This window comes from Juglans regia, chromosome 10 (genome assembly GCF_001411555.2).
Source record: "Juglans regia cultivar Chandler chromosome 10, Walnut 2.0, whole genome shotgun sequence".
NCBI lineage: Eukaryota > Viridiplantae > Streptophyta > Magnoliopsida > Fagales > Juglandaceae > Juglans > Juglans regia.
Genome location: NC_049910.1, coordinates 34,746,080 through 34,759,986, shown reverse-complemented (window position 1 = coordinate 34,759,986; position 13,907 = coordinate 34,746,080). Strand labels below are relative to the sequence as shown.

The 13,907-nt window shown below is 32.3% G+C and overlaps 1 protein-coding gene across 1 annotated transcript; it reads left to right on the top strand.

Moving 5' to 3' along the window:
* Positions 1 to 4,015: 4,015 nt before the first annotated feature.
* Positions 4,016 to 5,856, top strand: LOC108982010 (aspartic proteinase nepenthesin-1). The gene has a single exon (XM_018953277.2). The coding sequence runs from the start codon at positions 4,380 to 4,382 to the stop codon at positions 5,733 to 5,735; it is 1,356 nt and encodes a 451-aa protein (XP_018808822.2). The 5' UTR covers positions 4,016 to 4,379; the 3' UTR covers positions 5,736 to 5,856.
* Positions 5,857 to 13,907: the final 8,051 nt, after the last annotated feature.

The window sequence follows — 13,907 nt, the reverse complement described above, 5'->3', positions numbered from 1 at the left end:
ATGATTAGTTTGATTGTAATGATTAGTTTGAAAATATTTGTATTATAATGATATATGTTCGGAAATAATATCATAAGATGAGATGAGATAAGATGATAATTATCTATAATTCAATGGGTAAGCTTGTTGAGTTTATAATAAGCATAGTCTTTAAACTTCTTGGCCTTGTACTTGGTAGCTAGGGTTCTCTTCACTAACAAGTTGGGGCAGAGGTCCAACGACAAACTCCCCCGGTGGCTCCATGAATATCGGTCAAGACATCATCGTCTTCCCTTTGTCCACGGTGCTCCGGTGCAACACGCTCTTCTATATGCCATTGCTTGGTACCTTCTATATATATATATATATATATATATATATATATATATATCAAGCATATAGTATTATCAAATTTGAGTCATCATTCCAAACCAAACAAAGTTAATATTACTTTGTAGCATCTACCTTCGAGGTTGTCATCCCAATATTTATTTTAAGAGAACTGCTATAAATACAAAAAAATTATTGTACAAAAGTAATCCCACAAATTAGTGTGATTTTATAAAATCCGTTAAATCTACTTTACAAGAAAAATAATTTTACAATCTGACGTATTACATCAAGCCACATCATTATGTAGATTTATTTTTATTTAATCTTTTATAACTAAAATATTTCTCAAATTGAAAACTACTTAAAATATGCTAGCTAGATAACAAGTTGTGCGATGAAGGTTAATAAAATCTAGAATAGAGTCCTAGCTAACTTATAAGTTATACATGGGACAAAACCAATTAAATTCTCGTTTCTATGTAACTCAATGATATGATCATTTATCCAAAATCTCTTTTAATTTCTTTATATGGTTTGGTACCTTGTCAAATCGAATAATTGAATTGGTACTCATGTACAAGGCCTGTAGATTTCCATTCAAAGTGAATATCCTTTAAAGTTATTTACTCAACTTGAGAGTTTTAAGTAAGAAACTGTTTGGCTGCATTTAGCTGAGCTCAATTGAGTTCGGTCTAACTTTAAGTTTAGTATAACATTCAAATACTTAACTTTCAAACTACTAAATTCATATCAACTCAAAACATTCTTATACGTAAGAACTACAACCTTTTTCAACTTAAAACATCTTTATACGTGGATCCCAACCTTTTTCAATTTTTTATAAAAAAAATATTAAACTTATCTTAACATTTAAATACACTTTAAACTCACTTTAGATGGACTCCACATAACTCTTTCAATTACTCAACTTATTATTATTAAAAAAGAATTCAACTCAGCATAATATCTAAACGCAACGTTAAGAGCTTGTTTGTTTTTAAAGATGAGACGGGTTGAGATTAAAGTTAAAAAGTTGAATAAAATATTGTTAGAATATATTTTTTAATATTATTTTTGTTTTGAGATTTGAAAAAATTGAATTGTTTATTTTATTTTGTGTGGAGATTTGGAAAAGTTGTAATGATGAGATGAGATGAAATAAGATGAATTGAGAATAAAATTAAAAAGTTGAATAAAGTATTATTAGAATATATTTTTTAATATTATGTTTGTTTTGAGATTTGAAAAAATTAAATTATTTATTTTATTTTGTATTAGAAGTTAAAAAAATTATAATGATTAAATAAAGAAGATAAATATTTCTTAAAAACAAACGAGATTCTTCTCGTACAACATGGATCTCTCGGAAGTTGACGGGAAAAGCTGCATATTGGATTAATATCGATATTTTTTAGCTTCGGAGGAAAAGTGGCAACAAAAATAACGAGAAAAGTAGAAACAGCTTTGTGGACATAGGTTGATATAGGGAAAAAGAGGAGCGAGATCTTTGAGTGACATTGAGATCATGGCAATGTGAGCTCGAGCGAAAGGGTTTCATATGGAAATTTCTTGATGCGACAATTTGGACCAGTGCATCGGACAGAGGGTCTTACAAATTCGAAGATCATAAATAAGCATAATTGACAAGTTTTATAATATTTAATACTATTATGTGGTATCATTTACACCGAGATGAGATAAAATTTAAAAATTAAATAAAATATTATTATGATATTATTTTTTAATATTATTTTTATTTTAAGATTTGAAAATTTTAAATTTTTCATTATATTTTATGTGGAAGTTTAAAAAAATTATAATAATTATATGAGATGAAATGTCTATCAAACCAAACGAGGCATAAGAATTCGGGGGACATTATTAGAGGAATTTCAATCCAAATTTTACACGGTGGATATATAAAAACATTTTAGAATATGGAAATATATAAGTAAACCATTGCTTTCAAATTTACATTATTAGGATGTGTAACGCTAGATTCGAATTTAGAAGGTGTAAATTTCGCATATTTTCATTGAATAAAGTGGGATTTATATATCATTAAAAAATAGGATTTTTTTTTATATCTGAAATTTATCTAATTTTTTTAAAGAGAGTACGAAAAGCTTTTACACTCTAAAACTAAGGTATAATCAGTTTGGTTGGATTCGAATTTTTTTTTTTTTTTTCCAGTTTCAATTCGAATTTACAGGTGTGATTGATTTTGAGCTTTTTATGTTGGGTTGATTGGATTTTTCTGATCCCAAATTAATAACTTTCTAGCCCAAATACTGGAGAGCCCAAAGCATTATTTTCGGCTCAAACACCATGCATATAACCAATTAACTAAATAAATGCTAAACAAATTAGCCAAAATACATTAATTAGTTTAATTAAAACAGACATTTAAATAAAATATTATATATGTAAGCATGTAACTTAATATGTAAGGATAAATAATAACATGTTAATAACTTCATATTAATATTCATGTTTAAGAGTAAGTTTATATCAAATGAACATAAATAATAAGTTTAAAATTTAATGTTATATTAATTTATAATATGCATAATATATATAGCATCTAATATATATAATATAAAAATTATAACATATATATTTCGGTTCGGTTTGATCCAATTCGATTTTCAAATCATGATCGAACCAGTTTTTAATCGGTTTCGATTCCGATCGAACCAGTATTGAACTGGTATAAATCTTTCGGTTCGATCGGTTTTTTCTTATCGCATTATAAGCTAGAATTATACAAATCATTTCATTTTTCTCCAAAGTATATGTACGCGAGAATCTATAGAATTAAAAGGAAAAGAGTTTCTATTTTCTTTGAAGGTAGGTAAGGACCATAACCATTAAAAAAAGTAAAAAAAAAATAATAAATTATATAAATATATAAAAGAAAGAAGAGCCATATCTAAATTCGCACCTAACAATAACAAGACCACCCAACTACTATACCTTTCTTCACACCATTCACCAATGCTTGGAAAGCAAACTGAAACAAGCTAGCCAGGGCAAGACGATCCTTTCTTTTTGGCCTTTTGTTTTTCTCCTTCAAAATAATAATATATATATATACCAGTTAGCTAGCCCACTAACCTAATCTCATTCAATTTTAGGTCAACTTCTTTGTACAGAAATATTGATTACACGAAATTAGAATGATCAGATCAAAAAATAAAGTAGTACTCATGATGAATTAATGGTGTACTATAATGATGGATCTTCACGAAAACTTTACATCTATCCAATGTTTCAATCATATGCATCATGCATGTAGGCTTTTTCTGCATGATTAATCATATATGAAGCTGGTGTGTGTCAGAAGTTTTTACATTCTGCGTAATGTATCATCATCGATTCAAATAATATTATTTTCTACTATAAAAACATGATATATATGATCATTTATCACCGTAAGTTTGATTCATGTTCTGAATGAATCTAGCTAGCTAATTCCTAGCTTGTTCTTATATATATATATATATATATATATATATATATATATATGGCCCAGATGATCTTTATTTTATACAAGAAATGATCTCCATACTCCTTGAGACTCAGGCAGCGAAAAATAATGTTAGTTTTTTTTTTATATAATTAATAGTGTTAGTTAAAATGAAAGAAATGTATTTTCAAGGCAATAAATTAGCGAATTCCCACTCGCCTGGCCTCTCATCACAATATTTTTGCCGTTTTTGAAACCTCAATCCCCTCAACAACCACGCAATTGACTCTGAATTAGCTGCCACGCACACTACGTAAGGTGATATATCTCATCCTCTGCGGATGAAGTTGGGACGTCACTGTGTTTTCACTGTCTCATACATCTTCAGATCTCTCATAACTCCTGCTTAATCCTCTCATCTTTTCGACCATTTCCGAACGGAAAGTCGCTAGCTAGCTAGCTACGTACGACATCTTCTGTTTTTTCATGGAATGCCATTTCCTCTGAAAAATCCTTATATTATAACACCACTTTCTCTCCCTCTCTTTTCCACTACTCTCGATCGCTTTCTGCAAAACGGATTGGTTTACACCCACCCATGGCTTCTTTATATTCTTTATCTTCGTTCATGTCTGTAACACTAAGTACCCTAGTTATCTTATTTGTTCATCCTGCGTTTTCCGTCTCAATTAGAAGAGCTCTTGAGCATCAGACAGTGCAAACTGGATTCCGAATCACACTTGACCATGTTGATTCTGGAAAAAACCTCACAAAGTTTCAACGTGTCCAGCGGGGAATCAAGCGCGGGCAACACAGGTTGCAAAAGTTCAGTGCAATGGCCTTGGCAGCCACATCAGATAATTCAGAAGTTGAAGCCCCGGTACATGCAGGCTCAGGGGAGTTTCTGATGAACATCGCAATCGGCTCACCGCCGGAGACATTCTCAGCCATCATTGACACGGGCAGTGATTTGATATGGACTCAATGCAAGCCTTGTAAACAGTGTTACGACCAGCCCACGCCAATTTTCGATCCGAAAAAATCATCTTCTTTCTCCAAGATATCATGCAAGAGCAAGCTATGCGAGGCACTGCCCTCTTCAACATGCCAAGACGAGGCTTGCCAGTATTTCTACCAGTACGGTGATTATTCCACGACAGAAGGTGTTATGGCAACGGAAACCTTCACGTTCGGGGACTCCGATGATGACAAAGTTTCGATTACTAAAATTGGATTCGGTTGTGGGAGTGACAACGAGGGAGATGGGTTCAGCCAAGGTGCAGGCCTAGTGGGGCTCGGACGAGGACCCTTGTCATTGGTTTCCCAGCTTAAGCAACCCAAGTTCTCATACTGCCTGACTTCCATTGATAACTCCAAAACCAGTACACTTTTGTTGGGATCTCAAGCAAGTGTGAATAGCACACAATCATCAGAACCAATCAAAACCACTCCTTTAATTAGAAACCCATCTCAGCCATCTTTTTATTATCTCTCGCTTGAAGGCATCTCTGTCGGGGACACTCGCGTGCCCATCGATACAAAAATCGAAGATGATGGCAGTGGCGGCCTAATCATAGATTGTGGGACAACCATTTCCTACCTTTATGGCAATGTATTTTCCAAAATTAAAAAAGCATTCATTTCTCAAACAAAACTTGCCGTGGACGATTCGGGCGCAACCGGGCTTGATCTTTGCTTCACCTTACCATCGGATACAAGCGAAGTAGAGATTCCCAAGTTGGTTTTCCATTTCAAAGGTGCTGATTTGGATTTGCCTGCAGAAAACTATATCGTTGCTGACTCAAGTAGTGGAGTACTTTGCCTGGCCATGGGAAGCTCGGGTACCTCGGGCATGTCGATCTTTGGGAATATTCAGCAGCAGAACTTTCTGGTGACCCATGATCTTGAGAAGGAAACCTTATCGTTTGTTCCTACTAAGTGTGATCAGCTTTGACCATCTGCATTGATCTATATCTGTGTTTGTTTGTGTGGTCTCATACATCGAAATTATATTGTAATAACATCTATACTTTCTTTGTAGCTTGAGCTTATGAATGTAACTTCTATTATATTGATTAATAGCGTCCTGAGTTCTTGCAAAAAAGAATGTAATTTCCTTAAATTTAGTATATTAATTAACAAAATTAACGACGAGGGAAAAAAATATAACGATCTACGAATGTGCGTGCATATTGTCTTTTCATTAACGTGATCAAGAAGCGTATATACGAGAGATAATGAGCACGAGAATCTTGAGCCAAAACTGTAGTTTAATTTTGCTTTTATGTTCCTTTCCCTTTTCCAAGCATCATGAATTTCTGATCGATCAGCTATGCTCTCTTAAAAACAAGACCTAATTTATAAAGAACTTAAGGCTTTCCAATGTTCTATATATATATATATATATATAGAAGAGTCACAAAGTTGCTTTTTTTTTTTATGTTGTTTTCTTTTTTACATTTTTTAATATATTTAAATATTTTTAAAAAATAAAAAAATATATCAATACACTAAAAATCATAAAAATAAATTAAAAATAAATAAATATATGAGCGGTCAAAATGTTGAGACAAACTCAAACGACATATTAACATTTTTAATATATAGAAACTTAAAGATGACTTTTCCACTTCGATATTGTAAGTCTATACGAAACAAATTCAAAGTAGTTACTTCCACCGGTACTAATATTAAGTCAATGGATATACGTAAATATATAGCGCTACATTAATAACCAGATGCGCACATCATGCAGTTAATTGTATGTTAATGATTATATATATACATGTGTGTATATATAAATTAACTGTAAATGGGAGATCTAGAGACCTATATATATAAGTAAATACTAATTAAGAGTGGTAGGCAAATAGTTGAACTAGGTGCATGCCCTTATATAGTACTTGTACTTATAATTTTTAATTTTCCTCCGCTACAAAAGAGAATATTACTAATAAAATTTTCTACACCGTTTTCTTTTATATATAAATACAAAACAGATCAAGAGACCTAAAGCATTCACCTATTTGTTAACACTATAAGAAAATTGTTTATTTGTGAACAGTTATTTTTAACGAAAATAATTATTTCATGCTAAAATAAGTATTTTTATTACAAATAATCATTATCGTTGCAATAATCCGTCACAAAGATAAAGTTTGAGAAGAAAAACAAGCCAATAATTAATGCCGGTTGATTTCTTCTAATGTGACTTGTAATTTGAACTTGCTGAAGGGTTAGTACGTGCACCTTGAGACTAGTCGAGACTTTGATCTGGACATGCCAATTAAGAAAAAGTTTTATAGTCTGAGCGCTACTTCTTGAGGACTAATTAATTAAGTGGGCATTTCTGAAGGTCCATGGTCCTGTTTTGAAGAATCGGTTCTGGTATCCAAGTCTATTAGTGTGATGAGTGGACCCGATCTAGCACTTCCAGAAGAAGATCGAAAATGGAGGATTTGACGGTGCATGCTGATGATGCTTAATTAGATCGTTTTGGGATAACAGCTTGCCAAACTAAGAGGTGGGAGGCCATTTTATTTGCTGCATTGATCTACATCATGGTAGCTAGCTAAAGTTCTTCTGGAAGTTATCATGCCAGCTGAGAGCTGAGAGCTGATCGAGGTAATTTGGTTTGTAATTAATTAGTGTTTGAATGTCATTTTCATTTCGGTATATAATCATTGATATTTGGGTAAAGAGGAGCTAGCTATGAGTAGTGGTTGGGTGAGAGGAATTTCGAGAAATGTGGTGGAGGATATAAATATAATTGATTGGTCCTGGTGGGGGAAGAAACATTGTCGTTGCAGGGTTGTGGGTATTTGTTTGGCTGCATGCATACACGCACACACACACAAACACACGCATATATGATCTATAATTATGGGGAGTTTCATGTATTGATGTTTTGTATTGGGCAGTGATGTCTGGTGGTTCTTGGAATATGACATTATTATTGTTGTGTGCTGTTGAGAAGTCTCACATAACTTAAGAATAAACTCATCTTGATCTTTATAAAAAGTTAAATCAATCCTCCTATTAGAATTTTTATGAGGAGTCTCTATATGGGTGGAGGGATATATATAATGTGAGGTTCCTTGTGCAAGGAGGTGAAAGAAGGGGGTGGGGAGCTAAGTGGTGTTAATATTGGGTTTGATTTCTAGGTGGGACTGGGGCGCCATGGCCGGGTTGGATCTGTTTGCAGCCGTGGTGGCCGCTTGGGTTTGGGTTTGGGGTGGAAATCAGGGTGAATGAAAGAGAGCCAGCAGAGGGGAGGGAATGGAGTGGAGGCCGAGGGAGGAAGGATGGTGCAATGGAGATGACCTCATCATGTAACCGTAGTACGTACTAGCTAGTAGCTAACAGATCATCAAGTATTCTTGAACAAGATGAAGCGTAGAGTCAGATTTAAATTCGTAATTTTTGTTATGATATTATATATAACATGTGATATTACTGTTTATTCCAAAAAAATAAATTGATGAAAAAATAGATCACTTAATTATGGAAAATCCTTGACGGAACTCCGAAGGTACGTTAAAATGACAATAAATTAGAGTGGAAGTAAAAAAGGTTCACCTACCAAAAACCTTGAAAAAGTTTCAAGTGAAAGTATTATATATATTAATGTTGCCATCCAAGTATTGTCAATTTTCTTTTGATTAATTACACTCAAATTATCATGGATTTCATATTTAGGTTGCGTTTGAATGTTGAATTGAGTTGAGTTGAATTGAGTTGAAATAAAAGTGAAAAATTGAATAAAATATTATTAAAATATTATTTTTTAATATTATTATTATTTTGAGATTTGAAAAAATTGAATTGTTTATTATATTTTGTGTTGAAATTTAAAAAAATTATAATGATTAGATAAGATGATCAGTTGAGATAAATTGAAATGAGTTTAGATCCAAACGTACCACTTTTATTGCTGCAATTCATAACACTAGATTTAGGGGTGTAAGTTGAAATCGGAAAACCGGACCGGACCAGACCGGTTTTACCGGTTTTGAACCGGTCCGGTCCGGGACCGGTTCTTAGAATGTGAAAACCGGCCAGTTCCGGTCCGGTTCCGGTTTTAGGATTTTTCGGACCGGACCGGACCGGTTGATAAAAAAATTTATAAAAAAAATATTTATATTATTGTATATATAAGTTTTATACAAAATATTATATATATATATATTAATATATATAAGATTTATATATTATGTATAATTATAATTTTTTATGTGAAAGTTTTATATATAATTATATATATTTATATATGAAATAATTTCTTATTATAATTTATAAATTATTATATAAAATGTTAATACTAAATCACTAAAAGTATTATAACTAATACTAATATTAAATATATAGTTTATAACTAATACTAATATATAACTTATAATAAAAGTATAAAACAATATTTTTTAAATTAGTTTCTTTTTTATAAACAAATTTATAATGACAAATTGTGAAACTTACATTTTAAAAAAATCGAAAAATCGGACCGGACCGGACCGGACCGGAAATTGGTAAAACCAGAAGTACCGGTTTAGGAGGGCAACCGGTGCGTAATCGGTTTTGAAAAATACAAAACTGGTACATACCGGTTCGGTTCTAGATTTTATCCAAAACCGGACCGGACTGGTTACACCCCTAGCTAGATTAATATGCATGTTACGTGATCTTGAGGATAAAACTAAGATTGAAATCGTGAATTAATATATATATATATATGAAGTAATATATAATGTGGAGAATAAATTTATAATTTTAAAAGTTTCGAGATTTAAATGAAAAAAGTGATAATTCGAGGCAAATAAAAATGTGTTCTTCAAATATTATTTTGAAAGCACGTGCATATTTTGCACAGTACTCTAATTGTTTTCCCTCCAAACCAGTTGAGGGTGATATTTCATCCTAATTAAAAATAATAATTTTGCAAACGATGAGATATAGGATAAAATGGGAATATTTTTTTTATTATTTTTTTTTTGTAATCTGGGGAAGTTGTTAGAATGTCATGTTTTCATTTTCTTGTTTCAAGAATATAGAAGAAGTTCTGTAATAAAATTCCCATTATTAATTTATTAGGTTGGTTAATGCAGTAATTAATAGAATCTTTCTAGGAGGAGTATTTATACTTGGAGAAAAATGTCTAATCAACTCTTTAAATTAGTATGATATTTGTGAATTAAATTAAAAATACACTTGATCTTGCATAGACTGAACATGGTGTTCATGCATATTAGCATGTTTTTTTTTTTTTTCAAATTCCATCTTGTACCCGAAATTAGGTTGGCTTTTCAATAATTAAGGTAGGTAGATTCGTTTAATTAGCTAGGGACCCAAGAAAGATTGGAAGAAAATTGGGCCACAAAGATCACCATTTGAAGCCCAACATAATTGATCTTGGGCACCCCAATCTAAGTAGAAGAAATTGATATTTCAATTCATTGTTCAACGTGCCTCGTTTGCATTCAAAATTCACTTCAATTCATCTCAATTCATTTCATCTCATCTCATCATTACAACTTTTCTAAATTTTCACACAAATCATCTCAACCCATGTCTACTATTTACAAACCATCTCAACTCATTTCTAAATCCAAACAACTCAAAGAAATTTACTTGGGTATTGCAGCATTTTAGGACTAAGCAAAAAAGAAAAAAAAATTATGTTCTTGAGTAACTCTAATTATTAGGCCAAAAGCCTGATGGCTTGATGACATACGGCCCACTTCTCCAAATAGAGAACATGGATTCGAACCCCTTCTCCCATTGTATACAAAAATAGAGAGAAAAACTCTAATTATTAGTGTCATCTTCTATCGATAGTCTTGCTGCTTAAAAGGTTTCTAGTGATATGAATCATGACTATATATTGTGTTATGTTATGTTATGTTATACCATATATTCATTTTTCACTCTCGATGGACATATAATGTGTCTAGTTTTATTGATTGGGATGAAAAGGATGGCAAAAGGCATCTTGATTCATGATGATTTATGTTTTCTATGGTTGTGGGAAGATATCCCGTTGAAAGATGACTTGCTCTTCAAGTGTTCCCCCTTTGGCATATATATGTATGAAAATATGTTTTGACTCGATTGTTTGATGGGAACACTTGTCTATCGGTGGTGGTGTAACTAATATAAGATAGACCACTTAACTCAAATTTCTCCTCCTCCTCAGCCACTACTTAGAGCATTGGCAATATGGCAATTGGCCATTGCCACGTCTAAATTTTAGCTAGAATTTCAAGTTTTGGCTATAGCCTTAATCTTTGGCTAGATGAATACATATTGGACTAGCCATTAGATTAGTCATAATATTAATATAATATTATTTTTTTAATAATATTATTTTTAATTTTCTTTTTCATATTTTACAATTACACTAACCATATGTTAATTAATAATTTAATTTGATACTTAAATTATTGTTTCCCAACTAATTCTTTTCCTCAACCTATTATTTTTCATCTACAAAAAATATAGAAGTTCCAAATGTGAAGTAAAAATATAGAAGTTACAAAAAATATAGAAGCATAACCTACTGAGAAAAAAATAGACGAAGAACCTGAAAACTAGACAGAAATGTGAAGTAAAAAAAAAAAACAACCAACAAGGTTGTCATGGTAGACCAGATATGGGGAACTATCTGCCAAAGCAACCTAACCCAAGCAATCCAAAACATCTCCATAGTAATGAAAGAGAGAAAACAAGGATCCCAAACATGTGTTAAATGCTCCCTTTATTTGTTTTTTGCTATGCATCTCCATAGTAATGCATCAGTGGAGTAACTTATCAAAAATAAAAGTAATGCATCAGTGGAGAATGTGTGTCCTTGTATGCTAAAACATAACCATACACAAGCCATACACAAACCAACAACACAGTCCCATACAAAAGAATCCCATACAAAAGAGTCCCACAAATAAATGTCAACATAGTCCCATTCAAGTTCAGCAACACAATCTCATTCAAGTCCAGTAACATAGTCCCAAACTTAGTGCAAATACAAAAGAGTCCCACAAATAAATACCAACACAATCTCATTCAAGACTAACAACACAATTCCATTCAAGTCCAGCAATACAGTTCACTATTCAAGTCCAACAACACACGGCACCAACAGTTCATATAAATACCTCTTTATATACCAAAAGAGTCAGAAAAGTTACCAAAACAATCCACAAATTAGTTGCTACCTAGCCACATATTTATCCAGCCCACATGTGGTTGGGCAGCCACTAAATTCTCAAAATATTTAGTTCTATAAATATTAGAAGATAGATATCTACATAATAAGGTGTCGAATGAGAGTTAGATCTACCTTCGAAATGAAATTTCGATTCCTAAAAATTTGCGTGTTGAATATTATGGAAATATTCTTGTTGCATGGCATTCATGTCACGTAGATCTAGTATCATCATCTTGCCTTCAAATTTCTTCTTCTCTAGTTCAAACTTCTTCTTCTTTAGTTCAAATACTTTCTCGCTTTTTTGGTCTGCCTTCAACGCAGCATTTCTCCGCTCTTCCATGGTCGTGGCTCTATCATCGGTCATTTTAGCGAAGGAAATGCTTATCTCAGACTCTTTGCCTTCCATCGACTTCCACTTTCTCTCCCTTTCTTTCTCAGCTTTTTTGCCTAGAGGTCTCTCAACAAAAACCTCCATGTTCTCCTCCACCATGTCAATAGCTACTTCACCTTGTGGCCTTCTCCTCGTCCTAAGGGTGGAGATGTGTTTCTGCCATTTTGGTTGGTGTCTCAGAAGACACTAACAATACTCCATTGTAAAGTTATTCTTCTCCATCTTTCTGTACAAAATTTTTGCCTTCTCAATCTACAAATCCATAGGAATATTGTTAGTTCATAAATCAGTCCTACATAATTGTGATAATTAAAGGAAAATGTTACATACCTTGTCTTGCTCCGTTGGCTCCGTTGCACAACTCGGATGCAATGACTCTACTTGTGCTAAAAATGCACAAAACTTATTTATGCATTTCTGAATAAAGGACCATTGATTCATAAACGAAACTACAGAATAGTTTACATTGTTCTGTTTTTTATATTGATGATAAAATTCTGAAATTCTTTCCCACATTTGAGTGGACTTTTTATCAGTACCATTTATTGTATCGATACTAATGTTAAGTCAAGCTGAGACGAGGAGGTTATCCTCCTTTGCAGTGAAGGATGCACTCCTATGAACTTTTTTGGGAGGATGCCTCTTTTCACCGTCATTGAATGTTGCTTGGAGCACAACATTAGAATGTTGCGTTGTCGTACTTTTACAACCCTCTCCTCCACTTTGTAATAGAGTGGTGAAAAATGGATCATCATCAATTTGCGTGTTCATCCTTGAAAAATATTACATTCTCAAGGAGTCAGAAAAGTTTTAAAATTTTAAAGTTGCAAAAAACAGCAAATCATGTTATCACAAATTAAACAAACTGACATGCAAACAGTCCACAAATATACAGAAAATTAGAGTCAGAAATAAAAGTCATTTGCTGATCTGGTATGCAAAGAAATATGTACAAAAATATCAAAGAAAAAAAGCAAAGACATATGCAGAAAAACAACAAAGAAAAACAGCGAAGAAATAAACTTCTTGTTCTGTTTTGAAAAGAAGAACAACAAACACATTTTATTCCTTATTTGTTTTGCAAAGAACAACAAAGAAATCTCTGTTTTTGGTTGGATGTGTTGATGTTAATATTCTAATCAATCTAAATCAATATTATCTAAAAAATAATAGGCGTGCTCACAAACCCTTTATCGTAGCAAATCATGTTCTAGATATTAAATAATAAGATTTAGCTTCTGCACATAAAGAAATGCATACATACCCACATACATATACTTTTTATTTTTTTATAAGTATCTTAACGATGGTAACAAATAATATATGTGATGTTTTCGGGATCAAATGACATTCAAAGAAATTATCGATCAACATAGCTACAAACATTATATGTAGCGTCCAAGCCATTACCCACATACATATACTACTACATACGCACATGAATACATCCTAAAGCATACTTACATGAAATGAGAGCTTAAATTAGGGAACATCTGGGACATTTCAAATCAAAACCCTGAATTAATATGCTTGGC